We start from the raw sequence: 27,049 nt of genomic DNA on the forward strand, positions 1-27,049 counted from the left end.
TGGGTTTGGTCGCTGCTGGAGAACCGGCAGTGTGGAGAGGAAAAGCTAGCCACGGCTCACATTCCTGCTCGATCAGGGATCTCCGCTGGTAAGGAGATATCAGTGACTGGGATCAGGCACCACTGCGCCATTCCTCCCTTGCCCGTCGCAATTGAATTGCTTGGTGGCGTGCTGTCTAGACCTGTACGTGAAAGCGCCCGGGTGAGTACTGGAGGGATAACTCCCCACAGTAACCGCTGGTGTTATTTCACTAGTCGCTGTGATTACGGACTCTCTGTGACGAACCTTTATGGGTGCGGTGTGTGTGTGTATGTGTATATATTCCACCACAGCCCTGTGCCGTCTGTCTCTCTGTACCTGTACTGTACAGAGAAGATTCGCAAGGAACCAGTTAGCTTACTAGTAACTGCCTCCCCCCCCCCCAGTTAACTTGTGCACTGAAGTGTTCCTCTCCACGTGAAAACTGTGAGCGAGGGGAATGAATCAGTCCTGTGTTGTGTAGCAGTTGAGCATTATCCAGCCACGGTTGAGAAGTTTTTGAAGAGATTTGATTGATTGGGTTTGTAGCACTCCCCCAGAAAATCAAATCTCTCTCCCTGTAAAGCTTTTCCCAGTTTTATTTTGTCTGCTTCGACGAACGCACTGTGTGACTACCAGGTTTAAACTCTTAGCGGTTAAATTGTTAAATTGGCAGCTTCCGCCACAGATGACCCAAAAGTGTTTAATGAGCGGATGATGTGAGCGCCGGGGCTGGAAGTGTCATGTGGCCCCGAATGCCGACTGGATTGCTGCCGTCAGTCCGCGACCTGCACGGCCTGCAGTGCGTCTGATTGTCCCAGTTTGATCAGATGCTTCGCGTGTGCTGCCTGCTTTTGATTTATAAAATACTACATTGTCGGGCTGGCTTGTGTCCCCGGGATGCAAATGTCTCCCAACTGAGACCTTTGTATACTACTTGCTGAGCCATTTTGGGAAAGTGCAGCTGGAAAATAAATTGTCCTTTTTTAATGGTGGCCCTTAATCGTGATTGGAGAGAGGGGACTTGATTTCTTTAACCAATCCTAACTGAATTCAAAACAATTCTTCCAGCCCTGGAGGAGTGCCGAAGCAACTTCCTTAAATTAAATATTATACTTTGAGCTAAAGTGTTTTTGTATTGTGGCAACCCTAATATGGCGTTTACTTGTAATGTTGCTGTGTATTGCCGCTGTTAGAGCTCGTGATTTAACAGTACCCTGTGTTAGGATTGTGTTGCAACTTGGGCAAAAGTCGTCTCTTAAATTTCATTACTGAAATGCCTCATTTCTTGTTTTTTTATCTTGTGACAAATGTTCATGCCAGTTGAAACGTTGATTGCACTGTTGTCTCCAAGCTCCGTGCTGTGTGTTGATAACCATTTGAGAATTTATGTAACTTTTCTTTTCCGTCCTTTTTTTCCTAACCTGGTTTCTTCCAGTGCAACTACAGATTGAAGACCTGACTCGCAAACTGCGTACCGGAGACCTTGGTATCCCCCCAAACCCTGAGGACAGGTTGGGAAAGTTTTAAACCAACTGACAGTAACAATTTTCCTTTTCAATACTTGGTGTCATCGCATAAGAAAAACGTGTGATGTTGGTTTTATTGGAATGGTTAATCTCTCAATTATGGTATCCTTTACCTGACGCTGTTTTCAGTACAGGAATGGAAATGGTCGCCTTTACATAATTTATTTCTCTTTTGAGGTTAAAAGTTTTAATATATATATATATACATATTTTTTTTAATGAATTGGAATAGGGGACAGCTGTGGTCTTAAGGTCATGTTTTTTTTTGTTTCGTTCTTTAGAGGAGGGGTGGTTTAGCAACAAGCTGAGATCGTTAGCAACCAGTCAGTCAAAATCTGGTAGCCTCTTGCGGGCTAATGCTGGCTTTCCTGGCATGGTGTTTGGCCAATACAGCAATTAATGCATTGGCTGCTGTGGTTGAGGCCAAGGGCTGTGTGCACAAGTGCTTTTTTTAACTGGGAACTCCAATCTCCTCCTTGCGTGATTTGTGTAGGATATGTGAGGGTCGACCTCCCTTGCTTCACCTTTTTCCCTCCACCCCGCCCTGCCCCTGTGCGGCCGTCACTTGTCCCAGGTTTCCACTCCCCCCACCAGCCGCTCCGCTTCAGGCCCCCCTTGCGTCTCTTTCCTTTGCAGCCCCTGCTGTGTTTGAAGTAACTGAGCCCCCGGTGTTTAAAACAAAGAAAGCAGGGGAATGTTGACACGCTACCTGAAAGGGAAGTAATCGAGTCTGCCTTTGCCTCCGGGTGGTAGAGTTTGCAGTCGTCTGGCTTTAGGCCTCAGTGATACCGGTCGTTCCGATTTATCCCAGCTGGTTAAGTCTTGTCAGTTCAGAATTCTCCAACAGGACAGAGTCCTCTCCAAACTTCCAGGGAACTGGCGTTGGATTATTAAACAGGGTATACGACACAGAAACAGGTCATTCGGCCCAACCAGTCCATGCCGGAGTTCGAGCCTCCTCCCGTCTTTCCTCATCTAAATCTTATCAGCATAACCCTCTATTCCCTTCTCCATCATGCTTGTCTAGCCTCCCCTTAAATGCATCGATAGTATTCGCTTCAACCCCTCCCTGTGGCAAAGAGTTCCACATTCTCACCGCTCTCTGGGTAAAGAACTTTCTTAATTCCCCATTGGATTTCTTGTTGACGATCTTATATTGATGGCCCCTAGTTCTGGTCTTCCCCACAAGTGGGAACATTCTCTCTGTATCCACTCTCAAAACCTTTCATCGTTTTAAAGACCTCTATTAGGTCACCCCTCCGCCTTCTCTTTGCAAGAGAAAAGAGACCCAGCCTGTTCATCCTGTAACTTCTTGTTCAACAGCAGACTAATGTGAGCTGCTCATTTAATTCCACCACGTGGGGGGGGCGGTGGCGGTGTCCCTTTATAAGCTGGGGGGGGGGGGGGGGGGGGGAGGAGGAGAAGGGGAAGAGAGGGAGAGGGAGAGGGAGAGGGAGAGAGAAAGAGAAAGAGCGTCCCTTTATAGGCTTTATAGACTGACTTGCATTGGGAACAAAACCAGTATGGTTGCAAATGTATTGCGTTGCTGAACTGTCAGCAGTCGGAGTTAGCCGACCAGCACAAGAGAATTACGATCCACGCCAATCAGGAGAGCGGAGGGTTCAATGGGTGCAGGACATTCCTGCACAGTAATGGTGAGCACGTGTGTGACAGATGCTGCTCTGCGTCCGTTTCCTCCCCCCCCCCCCCCCCCCAAATCTGACTGTGACCATCCTTGCTCTGGCCTGTTAGGGGTGCTGTTAAGCGTGACGACACTTGAGGGCGGCCCTCCTAACCTTGACTTTTTTTTTTCTCCTGACATCTAGTTTGAAATGTGTTTAGTCGCATCTTACTGCACGTGCTCTACATCGGCGCATGGTTAGCAGGAACTTGCCGTGGAACCTTTTAAACGCTCTCTGTAATCCAGAACTTTATTTTGTGCTCCATTGCTTACTTAACCGTTTTGTTTTCCATGTAACCAACATCGTCACGATTTGAATCCCATAATGACATTCTTTTAGTTTCAGTGGTTTATGGCACTGGTTTTGGTTGGACCGTTTAACTTAACTTGCTGCAATTCTTTTTTTTTTTTGGTTTGCTGCCCTTTGTGCCGTTAGGAAGTGACCACAGCTGTCCTTGTAGTTAAACTGTAAACACGTTCTATAACCAGTAACAAAAGAACTGTTTTCTTTCGTAATGAAGGGAGGGGGGATAACGGGCTTTCTTGTTCTGACCTGCCTTTCTTGCATGCCGGCCCTTGATAATGTTGCATTTGAATGGGGTACTGGTCCCGGCAGCCCACCTCTTTAGGTGCTAAATGGGAAGTACGGAGCCAAGCTTCAGGCCTGGATTGTTGCACCATGGGTACACAGGGTATATCCCGTATTACCGATAAAACCCTCCTCGCCGGGGACAGGCACAGACTGGGCCCCTTCCGTTTGGTTCCTTCGTTAAATGCAGGAGTTCCACATTGAGCAAATGCACCACTTCCTGCCAAGCCGGGCGGGCAGGGAAGTTCTGAGGCTTGGGCCGGGTGGGGGAGGATGGGTTAGGTCAGTCAGTCAGTGTTCCTGCTCCAGTGCGCGTCGTGGATCTCTGACCGGGACGAGAGCAGGCTCGTCTGTGATGCTTTCATGGTCGGAAAGCCTGCGTCTTTGTCCAGCCTTGCACCCGAGAGGCCAATTTGGACGTCACAGCATCTTCCGGCCAATCCTAGAAAGAACCCAGTCTTTATCTGCGGTTCAATCCCCTCGCTTGCCCCATCTCTGGTGAGTCCTCGCGTTTGCACAGTGCAGCCACACATGCTCTCCAGCTGCCCCCTTACCAAGTTGATGAAGGCTTCGGAATTATTAATGCAACAATGGACCGAAGCCAACACCAATTCTACCCTCGCCATGTAGGAAGGCATTCCTGCGGCGAGTGTAAATGTACATATTGTCGCCGTTGGATACTGCGGCAGTCTAACGGCTTCTGTCTTAGCTAGCCCCCACCGCCCCCCCCCCGCAAAGAATTAGATCAAAGTATCTCGCATGATCCTTTATTTTCCTCCCCGTGACACCCCTGGGGTTTGTGCTGAGAAATTGGGAGTTGGACTCGCCAGATGTAAACGTTGGTTTGGGTTTTTCTACGTCCTATGGGTGGGAGAAATGAATGTCGACAGTTCTGCCGGGTGCAGTTTGAGCTGGTAACTTTGCCGCTGCACATTTTAAAATTGGTAGCCCCCCCCCCCCACCCACCACGGACTGTGGCGCTGCTTGGAGGAGAACAGACCGAAAGCTAACCTTTGGGAATAAAGCCCCTCTCATCACAATTCTCTGCCCCGCTCTAAGGTTAGTGGGTGAATGCGGTTAATATTGAGCCATCTTACGCCCCCAGAGTAAAACCTTGTCTGCTGAAGTAGCGACAGTCGGGATGTTGCACTTGGCCTCAGCACCCCTGGGAGGGAGGAGGGGGGTGGGGTGAAGATGGAGTCATTTGGGGTTGGTGCTCCTGATCATTATCCAGTGACGCTTGTGGGTGAGGAGGCTTGGCTGTGACACCCTTTCTCGACCCTCCTGCCAATACGCAGCATGGTCGTTGACCTGTGGCCAATTGGGTGAGGTGAGGTCAGGCTACCCAAGCCCGTAGAGCTGTAACCCCAGCGAGGCAGCACCTTCAGTAGCAGAGGGAGGGAAACGAGCACTCAGTGATACTGCCGGTTAATCGAATCCAAGCAGTTTAAACACTTTGCAGCTATTGTCTGCACTTGATGATAGAGCAACCTTCGCCCTCGATAGCATGACGTATTTGGGGTCACTATTTAAATGTGGGCGGGACGGGGCACTAATGAAGTCCGTGGTTCGATCTGACGTGGAAGCTAATGTAGCAAACCCAGAGTGTTGGGATTGAAAGCCGAGTGTTTGTAGGGAGGGCATGGCCTGGAACAGCTGCTGGGACCACTCGTTCTCTGCTGGCTGTTTCTAGCACAGGCCACACTGGTCAGCTTTCCCTTCCTTGCCGTGTGCCAGTGACTAGAAGTTGGGCGGAATATGTTTTGAAGTAAACAAATTTGGGTTCCATTAGCTGAAGCTGCACAGGTTTAGCTTGTCCACGAGCTTCAATCCACGGTGCCCGGCCACACACACAGTGATGAATCGTTAACTAGTAAGATGTTGAAGAACGGCGCCTCGAGTTCTTGGGGTTGCAACGACGTCGCACACAGATAGTTGCGATCCACATGCACGCCCGCCAAAAGGGTTCATTTTCACTCTTGATTGGATGTCCAGTCTGTCCATCAAACACGTCGGTGTAACTCGGAGCCAATCGATTTGACGGTGTGAAATGGAGGCTGACTTTACCCACTCCACCTTTCACTTGGACACACTTAATGTGTTCACGTTTCATTTATAATCTGGAGACCACTTGTTGCAACCCTAGTAATGACGAGGCCCGTGTTTATACGATTGTAATGTTTAATCCTACATTATTATTGACAAATAAACCCCCGAGATCCTTTTAACCAAAATCCCCCTTTGTTGACTCTTTGCAAAACTTTTTTTATAAAATGTGCATTTAGTGTAAACTAATAGCAGGGTTTACAGGTGCGCTGCGTGTGGGCTCCAAGCCGGTAATGCATGGTTTGGACAGAACTGTGCTTTTCCTCACCATTTTTATTTTTCATTTCACTCGTTATACAAAAGGAGAGGGGAGTAAAGCAGTCTGGGACTGCGAGCAAGGCTTAACGTGTCTCTTTAGCACCGAGCTCCCATTCAGAGGTAGACAAACTAGTTCAGTAGGTACAGGAGACCAGGTTGCTTTCCTTCAGCCGACATCTGAAGAATCGGGAACAGGCCATTAAGTGTCTTCAATAACTCCTTTTGAACTTTTAAGTCTGCTGCATGTTCCAGCCACTAGAGAAACTTCTTTTCCCCCATTAGTATATGATTTATCTGGAGTTCTGTGCAGGTTAACCTATTTGCCGGTAGAATTCTAAGCTGCTAGCTAAAGGTGAAAATGAAGCATCTAACCTTTTGTCTTGCCTCCTACGAGGTCGCCGCCGAATAAGACAGAGCGCAGCGCGCACACTTGCCATCGCTGAGCGTTATTGTTAAGCCGGTTCTGAGACCCCCTTTCCCTGCAACAGAAACAAAGCAAAAAGGACCACCTCTTGTTGACTGGGTCTGTGTTTGAAGATCAAAAACCACGCGGCGTGATAAAACAGGGCAGGGGGCGCTTTCGCACTGATCCTGTGGCAGAGCACTGACCCTGCGGTAAACTGCCCATCAGCGACTCTTAGAGACGAGGCGTGCAGAGCGGAGTGCGGCTGATTGGGGACCAATCTCCTGCCGCTACCCTTGTTTGCTCGCAGACGAGAGCAGGTCTGCCAGGACCTTGGGTATAAAAGTATCCAATGTTGAGCGTAGTGCGATTCTGCCGCGTGAGAATCTGCTGCAAGGCATCAAAGTGAGTTTGCAAACAGTTTGCAGCCACACGCGGACGCGCACACCCTACCCCCCACACACCCGCGCACACACCGCCCATACTGCGCGCGCACACACACCAACAGTTAATCCTAGTGCGACTGTAACTGCTGCACGTTCTGTCACCGGGGGGAGGGATCATTTCCAATAGTTAGACTCGTCTAGAATGGCAAGTCTTGCATCCAAGAGTACAGCTGAGGAGCAGAGGGAATAAATGGCCTGGAGCAGGATAACATGAGAGGTAGGATTCGGCCCCTTGAGCCTGCTCCGCCATTCAATTGAGATCATGGCTGACCTTCGACCTCAACCGCACTTCCCCCCCCCCCCCACCCCATCCCTTGATTTTAACAGCCTGTTCCAACCTCCAGGCCCACAAAATTCAAACTGGACAAAGCCGCAACTGCGTCCTGTAATAACTAGAAGTGGGGTTAGCCAGCAGGCGTTCCAGGCCCCCCCCCCCCATGGCCCACTGGACTCCGCCATGTATATTGCTGTTGAGTTGAAAGGGGCTTTGGATAGGGCAGGAGGGTTCTGCTGCTGCATTCTTCGAGTTTCTTCACCCCCTTTCATTCTGCTCCTACATAGTCTTAACACGAACACAACCAAAAATAATCTTGCTGGAAGATTGACCGCTAAAGGGCGGGGCTGTTAGCAAAGAGCTATCAAACTCTGCGCACCTCGGTCCTTGCTTAGTTTTGAAGTCTGCAGCCCACCAACAACTTGTGCCGATGGTGTGTTGCTGTTGCAGCTGAGCAAGGGGTGGGCCCTGGCGATCGAGCTCGGACCTTGCGCGCGCTGCTGCGTGTGGATTTGAACGAACTGTCGAGGGTACCTGCTGGGATTTTTGAGTTGGAGCACAGCCTGCTCGGTCAACAAGAGGGCGATCCTGGTCTGCTCTCGCTGACCTCGAGTTTGTTTTACAATGTAAAATGTTACTTGATTTTTTTTTTTCCTCCTCCTCCTCCTAAATCTGTCTCGCTAACTCCCTTGTTCACAGCCTTAGTGCAATTCCAAAACTGCTCAAGCTTAACGTAGCGACTGCCTCTCCAGTCGAACTCTGCCTACACGGGTGTGAGCACGGAGTGTTAAATGTCTCCTGCTGAGTGGCGTTGGCCACATTAACTGTTTAGAAGCAACGCTCCGCTCAGATTAACAATTTCCTTGTCTCGGCACCTCCTATCAGTGGACTGCGGTAACCCATTTGGGGAAACCCGGTGCCTAGAGAATTAGGGAGGTGTAGGAGAGGTGCGTTTCTGTAAAAACAAACAATCTTTGATTGTAATAAATGAGTGTGGTGAGCGGGCAGCAAGTGAGGTGGTTGTGACGGTCTGTGATCCCTGTACAGGTCGCCCTCTCCTGAGCCAATCTACAACAGCGAGGGCAAGAGGCTGAACACCCGCGAGTTCAGGACTCGGAAGAAGCTGGAGGAGGAGAGACACAACCTCATTCAGGAGATGATTGCCCTTAATCCTGACTTCAAACCCCCGGCAGATTACAAGTGAGTAAATATATGAAAGACTCGCATTTATACAGCGCCTTTCATGACCACCGGCGCTCCCTCAGTGCCGCCCCTCCGACAGTGCGGCGCTCCCTCAGTACCGCCCCTCCGACAGTGCGGCGCTCCCTCAGTACTGCCCCTCCGACAGTGCGGCGCTCCCTCAGTACCGCCCCTCCGACAGTGCGGCACTCCCTCAGTACTGCCCCTCCGACAGTGCGGCGCTCCCTCAGTACTGCCCCTCCGACAGTGCGGCACTCCCTCAGTACTGCCCCTCCGACAGTGCGGCGCTCCCTCAGTACTGCCCCTCCGACAGTGCGGCGCTCCCTCAGTACCGCCCCTCCGACAGTACTGCCCCTCCGACAGTGCGGCGCTCCCTCAGTACCGCCCCTCCGACAGTGCGGCGCTCCCTCAGTACCGCCCCTCCGACAGTGCGGCGCTCCCTCAGTACCGCCCCTCCGACAGTGCGGCGCTCCCTCAGTACCGCCCCTCCGACAGTGCGGCGCTCCCTCAGTACCGCACCTCCGACAGTGCGGCGCTCCCTCAGTACCGCCCCTCCGACGGTGCGGCGCTCCCTCAGTACCGCCCCTCCGACGGTGCGGCGCTCCCTCAGTACCGCCCCTCCGACAGTGCGGCGCTCCCTCAGTACCGCCCCTCCGACGGTGCGGCACTCCCTCAGTACTGCCCCTCCGGCGGTGCGGCGCTCCCTCAGTACTGCCCCTCCGGCGGTGCGGCGCTCCCTCAGTACTGCCCCTCCAACTGTGCGGCACTCCCTCAGTACCGCCCCTCCAACGGTGCGGCGCTCCCATAGTGCTGCCCCTCCGGCGGTGCGGCGCTCCCTCAGTACCGCCCCTCCGACAGTGCGGCGCTCCCTCAGTACCGCCCCTCCGACAGTGCGGCGCTCCCTCAGTACCGCCCCTCCGACAGTGCGGCGCTCCCTCAGTACCGCCCCTCCGACAGTGCGGCGCTCCCTCAGTACCGCCCCTCCGACAGTGCGGCGCTCCCTCAGTACCGCCCCTCCGACAGTGCGGCGCTCCCTCAGTACCGCCCCTCCGACAGTGCGGCGCTCCCTCAGTACCGCCCCTCCGACAGTGCGGCGCTCCCTCAGTACCGCCCCTCCGACAGTGCGGCGCTCCCTCAGTACCGCCCCTCCGACAGTGCGGCGCTCCCTCAGTACCGCCCCTCCGACAGTGCGGCGCTCCCTCAGTACCGCCCCTCCGACAGTGCGGCGCTCCCATAGTGCTGCACTGGGAGTGTCGGTCTAAATTATTTTCGTGCTCTGGTCCCTGGAGTGAGACTTGAACCCACAACCTCTGACTCCGAGGCGAGAGTGCTGCCCACTGAGACACAGCTGACACTACAGTTGGGCAGTTCAGCGGCCGATGTCGAAAAGGATTTTTTTGTTTAAAGACTTGGTAAATTGGGAAGTTGAAAGTTTTAAATGCCTGAAGATTGTTGGATTTTGGGGGAGGGGGGTGGAGTTCCATGGTTTTGAGCTCCGGGGAAGCGATTAAAGTTGCAGGATGAGGCGCTGTGGCGAGTCTTGATTTCACGGAGGGTGAGGAGTTGCGAGTAAATGAAATGGATCAACAAGAAGCACTATTACAACAATGTGTATTTATATAGCACCTTTAACGTACTGAAGCGTCCCGAGGCGCTTCACAGGAGTATATTGAGATAAACATTTGATACCAAACCGCATAAGTAGGAATTAGTGCAGGTGACCAAAAGCTGGATCAAAAAGGTAGATTTTTACGGAGCGTTGTGAAGGAGGAATGGGAGGCGGAGAGCTTGGGGCCCAGGCATGGCCAGCGATGGTGGAATGATTATAATCGGGGTTGCTCAAGAGAGCAGAATTAGAGGAGCACAGATATCTCTGGGGGGGTGGCTAGGGGGGAGGGAGAGAGCTGGGGGGGGTGGTGGAAGGTGGGAGAGCTGGGGTGGGGGTGGAGGGGGGGCGCAGGGAACGAGAGGAGAAAGAGCTGGAGATAGGGAGGAGGCGAGGGCCATGGAGGGATTTGTAAACAAGGATGAGAATTTTGAAATCGAAGCGTTGCTTAACCGGGGGCCAATGTAGGTCAGCGAGCACAGGGGGTGATGGGGGAACGGGACTGGGTGCGAGTTAGGACACGGGGCAGTGAGCACAGGGGTTGATGGGGGAACGGGACTGGGTGCGAGTTAGGACACGGGGGCAGCGAGCACAGGGGTTGATGGGTGAGCAGGACTCGGTGTGAGTTAGGACACGGGGCAGTGAGCACAGGGGGTGATGGGTGAGTGGGACTGGGTGCGAGTTAGGACATGGGGCAGTGAGCACAGGGGGTGATGGGTGAGTGGGACTTGGTGTGAGTTAGGACACGGGGCAGCGAGCACAGGGGGTGATGGGGGAACGGGACTCGGTGCGAGTTAGGACACGGGGCAGTGAGCACGGGTTGATAGGTGAGCAGGACTCGGTGTGAGTTAGGGCACGGGGCAGTGAGCACAGGGAGTGATGGGTGAGTGGGACTCGGTGCGAGTTAGGACACGGGGCAGTGAGCACAGGGGGTGTTGGGTGAGCGGGACTGGGTGTGAGTTAGGACACGGGGCAGTGAGCACAGGGGGTGATGGGTGAGTGGGACTCGGTGCGAGTTAGGACACGGGGCAGTGAGCACAGGGGTTGATGGGTGAGCGGGACTCGATGTGAGTTAGGACACGGGGCAGGGAGTGATGGGTGAGTGGGACTCGGTGCGAGTTAGGACACGGGGCAGTGAGCACAGGGGTTGATGGGTGAGCGGGACTCGGTGTGAGTTAGGACACGGGGCAGTGAGCACAGGGAGTGATGGGTGAGTGGGACTGGGTGCGAGTTAGAACATGGGGGCAGCCGAGTTTTGGATCACCTCTAGGTAACGTCAGGTAGGATGTGGAAGACCGGCCAGGAGTACGTTGGAATAGTCAAGTCTGGAGTAATAAAGGCAGGGATGAGTGTTTCAGTAGTGGATGAGCTGAGGCAAGGGCGGTGATTATCACAGCCGGTAGGGATAACCGGGACCATTAGACTGGAACAACATTATACAGGAACAAATTGAGGGTCGGTGGACCCTTAAGGTTCAAGCTTCTTCCCCGATGACCCTCGTACTGTTGTATTGGAAGAATGTTTTGACACCGTATGGAGATGGGGGGAAAAAATGAGAGCGCATCTTTTTTGGGGGCGTGGAGTGCAGGTCGAGGGGGAAGGGTGGGTGACTATGTTTCCTATTCAGTGACTCTTTGCCCTCTGGCGTGGCGCTCATTGAGGTCCATTGTTTCCCTCCGCAGGCCGCCAGCCACGCGCGTGAGTGACAAGGTAATGATCCCGCAGGATGAGTATCCAGAGATCAACTTTGTCGGACTACTGATAGGACCCAGGTAAGGAGCCTTTGGCCTCCCCTTGTAGGAGCGCGGTGTTTGGGTGGTGCAAGGGCTCGCGGATCGTTCCACGTGTTGAGGTGTGGGTGCTGCTGGTGCCCTGTAATCGGCCCACCCCCGGGCCCAAAGAAGAACATTCATGTCCTTGGGATGTTGCAACTAATTCAGCACTTGTGATCTGTAGTCACTGCTGTGTAGGCCAAGGTGGCCACATTCTACCAGCAGCAAGTGGGAAAAGGCAGCGTATACGTTATGTTACTGAACCAGTAATCCAGACCCTGCACTAATGATCCGGAGACACAAATTCAAATCCCACCACAGCAGCTGGGAATTTAAATTCAGTTCATTAAATAATCTGCAACTGAAAAGCTCGTGTCAGTAATGACCATGTAACTAATGGATTGTCGTAAAACCCCATCTGGTTCACTGATGTCCTTTCTGGAAGGAAATCTGCTGCCCTTACCCGGTCTGGCCGATAGGTGACTCCAGACCCACAGCAATGTGGTTGATTCTTTAACTGCCCTATGAAATGGCCCAGTGAGACACTGTTGTGCTCAAGAAGGCGGTACATCACCACCTTCCCCCGGGGCGATTAAGGGTGGGCAATAAATGTCGGCCTTGCCAGCGACGCACATCCTGAGAATTAAAAAAAAAAAAATGACCAGCCTGGTGATGTTGGCCAGGACACCGGGGAGAACTCCATGCTCCTCCTGCAGTCGTGCCATGGGAGCTTTTACTTGCAGCTCAGGGTTTACCGTCTCACCTGAAGGGCGATCCCTTTTGTGCAGTACTTCACTGGGGTGTCCACCGAGATTACGGGTTTGAGTCCTGAGGGAGCAAACCTTGTAACGTGGGCGAGGGTCCCAGCAGCCTGAATTTTCCTCAAGACCTACACACACACGCACACAGCCACGCGCGTTATTGACCGCCTCTCTCTCTCTCTCTCGCTCTCTCTCTCAGGGGCAATACACTGAAGAACATCGAGAAAGAATGCAACGCCAAGATCATGATCCGGGGCAAAGGCTCGGTGAAGGAAGGGAAGGTGGGACGAAAGGACGGCCAGATGCTGCCGGGGGAAGACGAGCCTCTGCACGCGCTGGTCACCGCCAACACCATGGAGAATGTGAAGAAGGCTGTGGAGCAGGTAGGGGCGTCGCTGATGCTGTCCTTTCACTCCCCCTGCCAGTGCGCGAGACAGGAGTGTGCCGGCGAGCTATTTGACGCTTCACAAGGAGCCCCGTCCCGTCCTCGTGTCTCGTCAACGCGGTGGGTCGCTGGACAGTAATCGTTAGCGGCTGTGGGATTGAAGCTGCAGGCTCTCCCTCAGGGCCACTCGCTGCCGCCTTTTACCCACCTGCCTAACGCGGGGCTGCTCACTTGTGTTCGGCTGCTTCGGTTCCGAGCACGCGGTGTCAAATCCAACTCACCGCCCAGCCCGCTCGCTTGCGTGTTAATACTTATCCGAGGCACTGCGTTAAACACATCCAGCAAAAGGAGAAATTGCAATGTGGATGTGAGAGACCTGGTGTGCCCCCTTCCCCCCCCCCACCCCCCCCCCAATAACCTGCATCTGCCATTTGTAGAAAATACACTCCATGTGCGGGGAATTACTGTGAGGTGCCTCAGCAGCTCTGTGGGCAGATATGTTCAGAACAAGATCAGGCCAACGACGGCAACCTGCATTTATACAGCCCCTTTAACCTTGTAAAACCTCCCGCGACGCTTCACAGGAGCGTGATCAGACAAAATCTGACACCCAAGCCACATGAGATGTTGGGACAGGCGACCAGAAGCTCGGTCAAAGAGGTCGGTTTTAAGGAGCATCTTACAGGAGGAAAGAGCGAGGCCGAGGTTTAGAGAGGGAATTTCAGAGCTTGGATAGTGAATGTTGACGGGCGTTCATCTGTTGGTACCAGAGTCCAGCATCGCTCCGACTTTGCAGGACACCAATCGTTACATTCCTCAGCCCCAAACCCAGTGCCTGGCAGAGGGCAACTCGCGTAGTGCGTGCTGAGAAACAAACACGCCTGGGACCACGTCCTCTCTCTGGGTCCATTGCATGTTTTTAAAAAAAAAAAAAACATTTTTGATCCAGACTACTGTCAAACCTCTTGCTGCAGCAAGCAGTTAGGAAGGCAAATGGTATGATGGCCTTCATTGCAAGAGGGTTTGAGTACAGGAGCAAGGATGTCTTACTCCAGTTATACAGGGCCTTGGTGAGACCACACCTGGAGTATTGTGCACCGTGTCGGTCTCCTTACCTAAGAAAGGATATACTTGCCGTAGAGGGAGTGCAGCGAAGGTTCAACAGACTGATTCCTGGGATGGCAGGACTGTCGTATGAGAGGAGATTGGGTCGACTGGGCCTGTATTCACTGGAATTTAGAAGAATGAGAGGGGATCTCATTGAAAGGTATAAAATTCTGACTGGGTTGGACAGACTGGATGCGGGGAGGATGTTTCCCCCCTGGGCTGGGAAGTCTAGAACAAGGGGTCACAGTCTCAGGATACGGGGGTAGGAAATTTAGGGCCGAGATGAGGAGAAATGTCTTCACTCAGAGGGTGGTGAACCTGTAGAATTCTCTACCACAGAAGGCTGTGGAGGCCAAGTCACTGAATATATTTAAGACATAGATTTCTAGACACAAAAGGCATCAAGAGGGATGGGGGAGAAAGTGGGAATATGGTGTTGAGATAGAGGATCAGCCATGATATTGAATGGTGCAGGCTCAAGGGGCCGAATGGCCGACTCCTGCTCCTGTTTTCTACGTTTCATTGTCCATTGTGGCAGGAGAATGCTCCTGCTGCCTGGGCTGTGCCTCCTGGCGGTGACACGGTCCGATTGTCGGGAGGGTGCAGGCCCAGCTAACGGCGCTGCTTGTTCACCGGCAGATCCGAGGAATCCTGAAGCAGGGCATCGAGACTCCCGAGGATCAGAACGACCTGCGCAAGATGCAGCTGCGAGAGTTGGCTCGCCTCAACGGCACCCTCCGCGAGGACGACAACAGGTAAGGGCCTGCCCCTTGTCCTGCCGTGCGCTCGGGCGTCTGTGATTCCGGAGACTGGTGGGTCACATTCCGGGCCGGGCCCGGGCGGAGTCTGGTTCTCGTGCTCGGCACTGTCCCACACACAGCTGTACTGCGTGCGGCTCGAGTCAGTGAGAGGCCTACACAGCGGCCCCCTCCAAGCCCCCCCCCCCCCCCCCTGTGGTGCAGGGGGCTGGAACGGAGATACCTGCAGCAACGGTGGGACAGCCCCCTGCGAACCTCCAGGTGACATTCCCCAACTATTTGCTTGGCAGCATCGTCGGGGTTCATTGTTACAAAGCACGCATAACAGTGGCATCAAAGCGTGTGGATTTCTAGATGTAATTACGCTCAGTGCCCAAGAACGCAACACGTCCCATTTCAACCACCTGGTGTCGATCGCGAGCAATTTCAACGCTCCCTCGGTGCCGCCCCTCCCGACAGTGCGGGGCTCCCTCGGTGCCGCCCCTCCCGACAGTGCGGGGCTCCCTCGGTGCCGCCCCTCCCGACAGTGCGACAGTGCGGGGCTCCCTCGGTGCCGCCCCTCCCGACAGTGCGGGGCTCCCTCGGTGCCGCCCCTCCCGACAGTGCGGGGCTCCCTCGGTGCCGCCCCTCCCGACAGTGCGGGGCTCCCTCGGTGCAGCCCCTCCCGACAGTGCGGGGCTCCCTCGGTGCCGCCCCTCCCGACAGTGCGGGGCTCCCTCGGTGCAGCCCCTCCCGACAGTGCGGGGCTCCCTCGGTGCAGCCCCTCCCGACAGTGCGGGGCTCCCTCGGTGCAGCCCCTCCCGACAGTGCGGGGCTCCCTCGGTGCCGCCCCTCCCGACAGTGCGGGGCTCCCTCGGTGCCGCCCCTCCCGACAGTGCGGGGCTCCCTCGGTGCCGCCCCTCCCGACAGTGCGGGGCTCCCTCGGTGCCGCCCCTCCCGACAGTGCGGGGCTCCCTCGGTGCAGCCCCTCCCGACAGTGCGGGGCTCCCTCGGTGCCGCCCCTCCCGACAGTGCGGGGCTCCCTCGGTGCCGCCCCTCCCGACAGTGCGGGGCTCCCTCGGTGCCGCCCCTCCCGACAGTGCGGGGCTCCCTCGGTGCAGCCCCTCCCGACAGTGCGGGGCTCCCTCGGTGCCGCCCCTCCCGACAGTGCGGGGCTCCCTCGGTGCCGCCACGGGGGGAGTTTATGCCTGCATTGGGACTTGAACCCACAACCTTCTGACTGAGAGTGCGCGCTAGCGACAGGCCAAGGCTGCAGGCTACGTGCAGAGTAAAACTCTTGCTGCAACAACGTGCCTCAAACCAACTTTAAAAAGATCCCTCAACTTTACATTTCCCATTTCCTGTGGCTGGTTCATCGAATTTGCTCTTGAGTTTGGGGCATTGTGCTGATACTGAACAGGGAACGGAGTTAAAACGGCCCAAGCTCGCTTCAGCCAGCGGTGAAAGGACAGTGTGCTGACCCATTGCGCCACTCGACACCTTGCATCGCTTTGTGCTGATCAGTGAGCTCCTTTACCTTTGTGTTGAAGCATCTTTTTGTAAAGACACAGCCTTGTGACTCAAACGTTCTCCCTTTTGCCATGCAGGATACTAAGGCCTTGGCAGAGCACTGAGCCCAGGAGCATCACCAACACCACGCTGTGTACCAAGTGTGGGGGAGCCGGGCACATCGCTTCCGACTGCAAATTTGGCAGGTCAGTAAAACCCACAGAGCAGGGACGTCCATGTTCCAATGGCCACACTTCCTCTCGGCAAGATGGTGCCCCACCACAGTGTCTGTGTGTGTCTGTGTGTGTGTGTCTGTGTGTGTGTGTCTGTGTGTGTGTGTCTGTGTGTGTGTCTGTCTGTGTGTGTGTGTCTGTGTGTGTGTGTGTCTGTGTGTGTGTGTCTGTGTGTGTGTGTCTGTGTGTGTGTGTCTGTGTGTGTGTGTCTGTGTGTGTGTGTCTGTGTGTGTGTCTGTGTGTGTGTGTCTGTGTGTGTGTGTCTGTGTGTGTGTGTCTGTGTGTGTGTGTCTGTGTGTGTGTGTCTGTGTGTGTGTGTCTGTGTGTGTGTGTCTGTGTGTGTGTGTCTGTGTGTGTGTCTGTGTGTGTGTGTCTCTGTGTGTGTGTGTCTCTGTGTGTGTGTGTCTCTGTGTGTGTGTCTCTGTGTGTGTGTCTCTGTGTGTGTGTCTCTGTGTGTGTGTGTCTCTGTGTGTGTGTGTCTCTGTGTGTGTGTGTCTCTGTGTGTGTGTGTCTCTGTGTGTGTGTGTCTGTGTGTGTGTGTGTGTGTGTGTGTGTGTGTGTCTGTGTGTGTGTGTCTGTGTGTGTGTGTGTCTGTGTGTGTGTGTCTGTGTGTGTCTGTGTCTGTGTCTGTGTGTGTGTGTGTCTGTGTGTGTGTGTCTCTGTGTGTGTGTGTCTCTGTGTGTGTGTGTCTCTGTGTGTGTGTGTCTCTGTGTGTGTGTGTCTCTGTGTGTGTGTGTCTCTGTGTGTGTGTGTCTGTGTGTCTGTGTGTGTGTGTCTGTGTGTGTGTGTCTGTGTGTGTGTGTCTCTGTGTGTGTGTGTGTCTCTGTGTGTGTGTGTGTCTCTGTGTGTGTGTGTGTCTCTGTGTGTGTGTGTGTCTCTGTGTGTGTGTGTCTGTCTTGAATGAGCCACCGCTGCTGACTCTCTCCTTGCTCCTTTCCTGCAGTGGGGGTACGTTCAACAGGCCGGGAGACCCACAGTCGGCCCAGGACAAGGCACGGATGGACAAGGAGTACCTGTCGCTGATGGCCGAGCTGGGAGAGGCACCCGTCCCAACATCCTCGTCCTCGGGACATCCAAACCCCTCGCAACAGAGCCTCCCGCGTAACTCGGGGCCGGGCAACAACCCACAGCAGCTCCCAGTGAGTGGCCATTCCCCCTCCTCCCCAACCTCGCCATGGTATCCGCAGCTATCGTGGGCATTCCCCTCCCTCTCCTCTGTCTCCATCTCCCACCCCTTTTCCCCCATCCCCCCCCCCCCCCCGGACCTGTCTTAAGCCGGTCTGCAGCTACAGCCCCTGACACACTCTCTCCTCCTTTTACAGAACCGACCTCCGTGGATGAACTCGGGACCGTCGGATAACAACCGGCCCTACCACGGGATGCACGGTGGTCCCGGGGGGGCGCACCCGGGCTTCCCCCCGCCGATGCCCAACATGAGTGGGCACCCGATGCAGCACAACCCCAACGGCCCCCCGCCACCGTGGATGCAGCCGCCACCACCTCCCATAAACCAGGGCCACCCGCCCGTGCACCCGCCTATGAGTAAGCGCATGCCGTGTTGGGGCGGTGTTCGCTATTGGTAACGCAGAACGGATTGTGGGGGGGTGTGGGGGGGGGGTCATCCTCGGGTAGGAGCCCATTGCCGGGGACACCTGTCCGAGCTTCAGAACAGCTGTGCCTAAAGGACAGTGATGCTATAATTGCAAAGGACGTCGATATTGTACCACAACAACTTATATTTATATAGAGTTTAATGTAATAAAACGTCCCAACAAACATTAAAAACCAGAAAAAAATTTGACACCGAGCCACATGAGATATTGGGGCAGGCGACCAAAAGCTGGGTCAGAGAAGTCGGATTTACGGATTTACGTCTTAAAGGAGGAGAGAGAGGCGGAGAGGTTTAGGGAGGGAGTTCCAGAGCTTGGGGCCCAGGCAGCTGAAGGCACGGCCACCGATGGTGGAGCGATGGGAATCGGGGAATGGGCAAAAGGGCAGAATTGGAGCCAAAGTAGGTCAGCGATGGGTGAGTGGGACTGGGTGCGAGTTAGGACACAGGGCAGTGAGCACAGGGGGTGATGGGTGAGTGGGACTCGGTGCGAGTTAGGACACAGGGCAGTGAGCACAGGGGGTGATGGGTGAGTGGGACTCGGTGCGAGTTAGGACACAGGGCAGTGAGCACAGGGGGTGATGGGTGAGCGGGACTGGGTGCGAGTTAAGACACGGGGCAGCGAGCACAGGGGGTGATGGGTGCGAGTTAGGACACGGGGCAGCGAGCACGGGGTGATGGGTGAGCGGGACTGGGTGCGAGTTAGGACACGGGGCAGTGAGCACGGGGTGATGGGTGAGTGGGACTGGGTGTGAGTTAGGTCACGGGGCAGTGAGCACAGGGGGTGATGGGTGAGCGGGACTGGGTGTGAGTTAGGACACGGGGCAGTGAGCACAGGGGGTGATGGGTGAGCGGGACTGGGTGCGAGTTAAGACACGGGGCAGCGAGCACAGGGGGTGATGGGTGCGAGTTAGGACACGGGGCAGCGAGCACGGGGTGATGGGTGAGCGGGACTGGCTGCGAGTTAGGACACGGGGCAGTGAGCACAGGGGGTGATGGGTGAGTGGGACTGGGTGTGAGTTAGGTCACGGGGCAGTGAGCACAGGGGGTGATGGGTGAGCGGGACTCGATGTGAGTTAGGACACGGGGCAGTGAGCACAGGGGGTGATGGGTGAGCGGGACTGGGTGTGAGTTAGGACACGGGGTCAGTGAGCACAGGGGGTGATGGGTGAGTGGGACTGGGTGCGAGTTAGGTCACGGGGCAGTGAGCACAGGGGGTGATGGGTGAGCGGGACTCGATGTGAGTTAGGACACGGGGCAGTGAGCACGGGGTGATGGGTGAGTGGGACTGGGTGTGAGTTAGGTCACGGGGCAGTGAGCACAGGGGGTGATGGGTGAGCGGGACTGGGTGTGAGTTAGGACACGGGGCAGTGAGCACAGGGGGTGATGGGTGAGCGGGACTGGGTGCGAGTTAAGACACGGGGCAGCGAGCACAGGGGGTGATGGGTGCGAGTTAGGACACGGGGCAGCGAGCACGGGGTGATGGGTGAGCGGGACTGGCTGCGAGTTAGGACACGGGGCAGTGAGCACGGGGTGATGGGTGAGTGGGACTGGGTGTGAGTTAGGTCACGGGGCAGTGAGCACAGGGGGTGATGGGTGAGCGGGACTCGATGTGAGTTAGGACACGGGGCAGTGAGCACAGGGGGTGATGGGTGAGCGGGACTGGGTGTGAGTTAGGACACGGGGTCAGTGAGCACAGGGGGTGATGGGTGAGTGGGACTGGGTGCGAGTTAGGTCACGGGGCAGTGAGCACAGGGGGTGATGGGTGAGCGGGACTCGATGTGAGTTAGGACACGGGGTCAGTGAGCACAGGGGGTGATGGGTGAGTGGGACTGAGTGTGAGTTAGGACACGGGGCAGTGAGCACAGGGGGTGATGGGTGAGCGGGACTGGGTGTGAGTTAGGACACGGGGCAGTGAGCACAGGGGGTGATGGGTGAGTGGGACTGGGTGCGAGTTAGGACACGGGGCAGTGAGCACAGGGGGTGATGGGTGAGCGGGACTGGGTGCGAGTTAGGACAGGGGGTGATGGGTGAGCGGGCTCGGTGTGAATTATGACACCGAACAAAAAGATAATGTAGAGTACAAAATGCACATGGACAGAACCCGACTTTATCATGTTTTCCTCTTCCCCTTGCATCAATGGGAGTGTGTTTTTCGGGGTCGGGGTGGCGGGATGTACCTGTGCTTAATATGGAGCCCAGGCAGCAGATCACCCTGACACCTGGCTTTTTCGCTCAAATAAGAGCCTGGGTCAAGGGTCAGGGTCAACAGTGCACGAGTAGATGCTCCAAAGTGGCAATTGGGTGATACGGAGGGGGGAGGGGGTGGGGGGGGGAAAGAGTGCAGAATGGTCAGAGGACGACTGACTTTGTCCGATAATGCTACGAGCCCAGAGGCCAAAGGTTATTGTTCCCCCAGCGCTTAATCTTGTGGCTTTACAGGGCGGGGAGAACTCATTCAACATCTGCAAACTACTTTGATCAGCGTACAGTATTTTAAAAAAAGGACATTAAGGCACTGGAGAGGGTGCCAAACAGATTCACAAGGACAGTATCCAAATGGAGAGGTTACATCGATCAGAACAGACTCCCTCTTCGCTAGAAGAGAGGGATGAGCTGATAGAGACAGAGATAAAGGTCTTTAAAATTACAAAGGGGGTTCGATCGGGTAGACTTAGAGAATGTTTCCCCCTTGTGGGGGAGACCAGAACTGGGGGCCACCAATATCAGACAGTCACTGATAAACCCAACGGGGAATTCAGGAGAAACTTCTTTACCCCGAGAGCGGTGAGAATGTGGAACTCGCTGCCACAGGGAGGGGTTGAGGTGAATAGTATCGATGTATTTAAGGGGAGGCTGGATAAACACACGGGGGAGAGAGGGATAGAAGGGTGGGGTGATGGAGGAGGGGGCTGGTGTGGGGCATAAACCCCGGCACGGAGCGGTGGGGCATAAACCCCGGCACGGAGCGGTGGGGCATAAACCCCGGCACGGAGCGGTGGGGCATGAACCCCGGCACGGAGTGGTGGGGCATAAACCCCAGCACGGAGCGGTGGGGCATAAACCCCGGCACGGAGCGGTGGGACATAAACCCCGGTGCGGAGCGGTGGGGCCCAGTGGCCTGTGTCTGTGTGCTGTGTAACTGCACCGTGTGCAGTTTCATTTGAACCCAGTGAGTGATCTCGACTCGACCCGTCTCGCCGCTCTGCTGATACCACGCGCGGATAACCAGGTTGGATTGCAGCCTTCCCGTTGCCTGTTCTCCCCTCGCCTGGCAGGGAGTGGGTCAGCGGGCAGGCTTGTGTTGCTCACCCCCTTGGCCGAGGTTAGCGGTGATTAGTGCTCGGGGGCGGCCCGCCAGCAAACGGTTTTAGACTGCAGCGCGATACTGAAGGTTTCTGCCATTTAGCTGAGGTGCGCCCACCTCACCCAATACTTTGTGTTTCTGTGACAGACATGATGCCCCACCCGATGGGGATGATGCCTCCACCACCCCCACCGCCAGCCAGCCAGCCTCCGCCCCCACCCACCGGCCCTATCCCACCCTGGCAACAACAGCAGCAGCAGCAGCAACAGCCACAACAGCAACAGCCTCCACCTCCACCTCCCAACAACAACATGGCCTCCAGCGCACCCTTACCCTGGCAACAGAGTGAGTAAGGATGCATTTCTAAACTTCGTTTGTTTTTTTTCAAAAGCTTTCAGTAAATGCTTGTTAATGGGCAGTGATCTGTATTTAACAAAAATATCAGTGCTTTTCTGATGTCTCTCTGTCTCGTTCTCTCGCTCTCTGTCTCGTTCTCTCGCTCTCTGTCTCGTTCTCTCGCTCTCTGTCTCGGGTTCTCTGGCTCTCTTGTCTCGGGTTCTCTGGCTCTCTTGTCTCGGGTTCTCTGGCTCTCTTGTCTCGGGTTCTCTGGCTCTCTTGTCTCGGGTTCTCTGGCTCTCTTGTCTCGGGTTCTCTGGCTCTCTTGTCTCGGGTTCTCTGGCTCTCTTGTCTCGGGTTCTCTGGCTCTCTTGTCTCGGGTTCTCTGGCTCTCTTGTCTCGGGTTCTCTGGCTCTCTTGTCTCGGGTTCTCTGGCTCTCTTGTCTCGGGTTCTCTGGCTCTCTTGTCTCGGGTTCTCTGGCTCTCTTGTCTCGGGTTCTCTGGCTCTCTTGTCTCGGGTTCTCTGGCTCTCTTGTCTCGGGTTCTCTGGCTCTCTTGTCTCGGGTTCTCTGGCTCTCTTGTCTCGGGTTCTCTGGCTCTCTTGTCTCGGGTTCTCTGGCTCTCTTGTCTCGGGTTCTCTGGCTCTCTTGTCTCGGGTTCTCTCGCGTTCACTCTATCTGCCCCGCTCGCTCGCTCTCTCTCTGCCCTCGCTATCTGCCCACCTCGCTTGCTCTCTGCCCGCCCCGCCTCCTCCTCCTCTCTCTCTCTCTCTCTCTCTCTCTCTCTCTCTCTCTCTCTCTGCCCCCTCGCCCTCCTTGCTCTCTCTCTGCCCCCTCGCCCTCCTTGCTCTCTCTCTGCCCCCTCGCCCTCCTTGCTCTCTCTCTGCCCCCTCGCCCTCCTTGCTCTCTGCCCCCTCGCCCTCCTTGCTCTCTGCCCCCTCGCCCTCCTGGCTCTCTCTCTGCCCCCTCGCCCTCCTTGCTCTCTCTCTGCCCCCTCGCCCTCCTTGCTCTCTCTCTGCCCCCTCGCCCTCCTTGCTCTCTCTCTGCCCCCTCGCCCTCCTTGCTCTCTCTCTGCCCCCTCGCCCTCCTTGCTCTCTCTCTGCCCCCTCGCCCTCCTTGCTCTCTCTCTGCCCCCTCGCCCTCCTTGCTCTCTCTCTGCCCCCTCGCCCTCCTTGCTCTCTCTCTGCCCCCTCGCCCTCCTTGCTCTCTCTCTGCCCCCTCGCCCTCCTTGCTCTCTCTCTGCCCCCTCGCCCTCCTTGCTCTCTCTCTGCCCCCTCGCCCTCCTTGCTCTCTCTCTGCCCCCTCGCCCTCCTTGCTCTCTCTCTGCCCCCTCGCCCTCCTTGCTCTCTCTCTGCCCCCTCGCCCTCCTTGCTCTCTCTCTCTGCCCCCTCGCCCTCCTTGCTCTCTCTCTGCCCCCTCGCCCTCCTTGCTCTCTCTCTGCCCCCTCGCCCTCCTTGCTCTCTCTCTGCCTCCTCGCCCTCCTTGCTCTCTCTCTGCCCCCTCGCCCTCCTTGCTCTCTCTCTGCCCCCTCGCCCTCCTTGCTCTCTCTCTGCCCCCTCGCCCTCCTTGCTCTCTCTCTGCCCCCTCGCCCTCCTTGCTCTCTCTCTGCCCCCTCGCCCTCCTTGCTCTCTCTCTGCCCCCTCGCCCTCCTTGCTCTCTCTCTGCCCCCTCGCCCTCCTTGCTCTCTCTCTGCCCCCTCGCCCTCCTTGCTCTCTCTCTGCCCCCTCGCCCTCCTTGCTCTCTCTCTGCCCCCTCGCCCTCCTTGCTCTCTCTCTGCCCCCTCGCCCTCCTTGCTCTCTCTCTGCCCCCTCGCCCTCCTTGCTCTCTCTCTGCCCCCTCGCCCTCCTTGCTCTCTCTCTGCCCCCTCGCCCTCCTTGCTCTCTCTCTGCCCCCTCGCCCTCCTTGCTCTCTCTCTGCCCCCTCGCCCTCCTTGCTCTCTCTCTGCCCCCTCGCCCTCCTTGCTCTCTCTCTGCCCCCTCGCCCTCCTTGCTCTCTCTCTGCCCCCTCGCCCTCCTTGCTCTCTCTCTGCCCCCTCGCCCTCCTTGCTCTCTCTCTGCCCCCTCGCCCTCCTTGCTCTCTCTCTGCCCCCTCGCCCTCCTTGCTCTCTCTCTGCCCCCTCGCCCTCCTTGCTCTCTCTCTGCCCCCTCGCCCTCCTTGCTCTCTCTCTGCCCCCTCGCCCTCCTTGCTCTCTCTCTGCCCCCTCGCCCTCCTTGCTCTCTCTCTGCCCCCTCGCCCTCCTTGCTCTCTCTCTGCCCCCTCGCCCTCCTTGCTCTCTCTCTGCCCCCTCGCCCTCCTTGCTCTCTCTCTGCCCCCTCGCCCTCCTTGCTCTCTCTCTGCCCCCTCGCCCTCCTTGCTCTCTCTCTGCCCCCTCGCCCTCCTTGCTCTCTCTCTGCCCCCTCGCCCTCCTTGCTCTCTCTCTGCCCCCTCGCCCTCCTTGCTCTCTCTCTGCCCCCTCGCCCTCCTTGCTCTCTCTCTGCCCCCTCGCCCTCCTTGCTCTCTCTCTCTTGCTCTCTTGCTCTCTCGCTCTCTCGCTCTCTCGCTCTCTCGCTCTCTTGCTCTCTTGCTCTCTCGCTCTCTCGCTCTCTCTCTCGCTCTCTCTCTCGCTCTCTCTCTGCACTGACTGTGATTTGATTGATTTGGCCATCCGCCCTATTCCTCCCGTCCCGGTGGCCGCGCTGTAAACCCCCTCCCCCCCTCACGACACCCCTCCCGCGCCACCGGAGGCAGCTTTGCCGAGCAGCGTGTGTCCCGCCGCTGGGCAACGGTGCCCGTCGAGACGGAGGGCGTTTTAACTGCCTCAGTAACCGGCCTCTCCTGGAGCTTGAAGTGCCCAGTTTTGTGCGATGCGCCCAATTTGCCGAGTGACCGCCTCTGTGCCTCTCTCTCTCTCCCCTCTCTCTCTCTCTCTCTCCTTCTCTCTCTCTCTCCCTCCTGCAGATACCAGCACCACGACGACTACTTCGCCGAACATCCCTCCATGGCAGCAGCAAGTGCCAGCCCAGCAGCAACAGCAGCAGCAGCAGCCTCCGCCCCAGCCCACGGCGGCCCCCACCGCGGCCCCTCCCCCGCCGATGCCTGCCGCCCCTTCTATGGTGCCGCCGCCTCCCCCTGGGGTCCAGCCTCCCCTCCCTCCCGGGGCTCCGCCCCCTCCGCCCCCTCCCCCACCCGGCACGGCCGGCATGATGTACGCCCCTCCGCCCCCTCCTCCCATGGACCCGTCCAACTTTGTAATGATGGGGGTGGGCGTTCCGGGGATGCCGCCCTTTGGAATGCCCCCGGCCCCGCCCCCGCCCCCTCCCCAGACCTAAAGGACCCCTACTTTAGTTACCCCTACCCCCGAACCATGTACAGATAGAGCAACCCACTCCTGAGGGAGGGAGCGGCGCTCGGCCTATAGCGACCGGCGTACACGCGCGCTGGGGGGGAGCACTGCCTTTTTTTTTATATATATATATATATATATATATAAATATATATATAAAAGTTTTAGAATAAAATGAATTAGCTGCGGGGACATGATAGGGAACGGCCTCCCCTCTTTCCCCTCCCCCCCCCCCCTCCCCTCATCGGGACAGTCTGCCTGTAAACCGCACCCTCCCGGAGGAACCGAATCAAGCCTTTCGATGAAGATGCTGCTCGTTGCGGGGGGGGGGGGGGGGAAAGGGGGTGGCAATTTGGGCATGAAAGCAGTATTACCGGCGATTTAAGCGGCCCGCAAAAAAAAAAAAAGGCCGTGTGCCGCTCGTAAAATGTAACCGGCCTGGCTAAAATCTGTATCCAGAGCGCGAGACCGCGCTCGAAGGTTATTAAAAGAAAAAAGAAAACATGGAAAGCCGCGAGTCGTTTCCCGCTGGTTTGAAACGCGGCGGGCGTGGACCGACCGGGCAACGGTCTGCTTCTCTGGGTGTTGTGTGCAAGAGAAAGGGCGGGGGGTGGGGGGTGGGGGGGTTGCTGGAGGGAATCGTTCTGCAACGCGCACAATCCCCCAGGTGTTTCCTGCCACGTTCCAGCGTGAATTCCACGGCATGAGGCTCTGCTCTGGTTGAACTGATATCCTGTGTGTGTGTGTGTGTATATAATTGAAGCCTCCTGCCCGTGCTGTCTTTTTGTTTGGGCGTATGAGGGGAGACAGGATGGGGTGGAGCACATTAAAGGTGTAGCTATTAAAGGTGGCAGTATCTCTTGTGCTTTGTGATCAACTTCAGAAATTTGAAACGCAAAAGTTGCACTCCCAAAATGGCCGCCCGGTGTTCCCAAAATGGCCGCCCCTTGGCCGCACGTTCTGTGATCAGTGGTCTCTCTCCGTACGGTGGCTTGTTTTAACGGTGTGTCCTCTTTTTTTTTTTTTCTCTCCGATGAAATGATGTAAACCATTTTGGACAGTTGTACAGCAATCGGGCGTTTTCATTTTGTTTTTATCGAACCACGCATATTTTACCTCGCCTGCTGCGTGGGTGGAGCTTAATGCTGCCAGTGAAGGAGGCCCAGAGCTGTGTTTTCTCTCCCCCCGCCTCTTAAAATGGGGAGCACGACCCTTTGCTTTCCGTTTGGGTGGGGGGGGGGCGGTGTTATCGGTCACTGCCAGGTTTGGGGCCAGCGAGCGCGGGGTTAATTCGTGCCGCACTCGTTCCTGGTCTCCCGAAACCCTGCTGGTGCCAGGCGGGGTTACTGTCCCTTTAACCGATTGTTCCCGCCCTGCGGTGTCGCCGTGCGTGTGTGACGTTGCAGGAATTGGTGTGTAAACTTTTTTTTTTAAACTTCTGCTCGAGGTTGGAAGTCTGGAGCATTTGCCGTTTGTTTCCCTCGTGCGCTCTCGCTCTCTCGGTGTGAAACGTTTAAAAAGGGGGAAGATTCACAAAATAAACTCTCATGTTTTCTTAAATTTGTCAATTTTTGTTTTGACCAGCCGTGCGTGAGTGTGTCTGTGTCTTTACTTCAAGAAAGGTCTGCATTTGGCGAGTGCCTCCGCGTGTCTCTTGCTCACCGACGCCTCGCAGTGAATTGGATTAAAGCCAGACACTCGGCCCTCATCCTGCGCACGCCCCCATCGCAGGAAGGACCAGTCGCTCGGCTGCGGTATCACTTCACAGCCCAGCCGACGGCAACTCCTTGCTTTCCTTTCAGGTCGCGGCCTGGGAACCGTCGACGTAATAAGGTGGACGAAATAACTGCGCAGGCAGCAAT

The 27,049-nt window shown here is 56.2% G+C and overlaps 1 protein-coding gene across 4 annotated transcripts in view; it reads left to right on the forward strand.

Annotated features, from left to right (window-relative positions):
* The window catches only part of sf1 (splicing factor 1), a 42,077-nt gene extending 15,330 nt beyond the window's left edge, over positions 1-26,747 (forward strand). For 2 of the 4 annotated variants that reach the window (XM_070868122.1, XM_070868123.1), the window contains exons 3-12: positions 1,457-1,532; positions 8,352-8,504; positions 11,793-11,882; positions 12,843-13,026; positions 14,775-14,890; positions 16,480-16,587; positions 17,558-17,753; positions 17,937-18,156; positions 21,678-21,879; positions 24,803-26,747. In XM_070868122.1, the coding sequence (XP_070724223.1) occupies positions 1,457-1,532; positions 8,352-8,504; positions 11,793-11,882; positions 12,843-13,026; positions 14,775-14,890; positions 16,480-16,587; positions 17,558-17,753; positions 17,937-18,156; positions 21,678-21,879; positions 24,803-25,220 (1,763 nt within the window). In that variant the 3' untranslated portion in view covers positions 25,221-26,747. The remainder of the gene's footprint in view (positions 1-1,456; positions 1,533-8,351; positions 8,505-11,792; positions 11,883-12,842; positions 13,027-14,774; positions 14,891-16,479; positions 16,588-17,557; positions 17,754-17,936; positions 18,157-21,677; positions 21,880-24,802) is intronic. The other 2 variants (XM_070868124.1, XM_070868125.1) reach the window with 2 other exon arrangements.
* The last annotated feature ends 302 nt before the right edge of the window (positions 26,748-27,049 follow it).

Source organism: Pristiophorus japonicus, chromosome 27, assembly GCF_044704955.1.
Source record: "Pristiophorus japonicus isolate sPriJap1 chromosome 27, sPriJap1.hap1, whole genome shotgun sequence".
Lineage (NCBI taxonomy): Eukaryota > Metazoa > Chordata > Chondrichthyes > Pristiophoridae > Pristiophorus > Pristiophorus japonicus.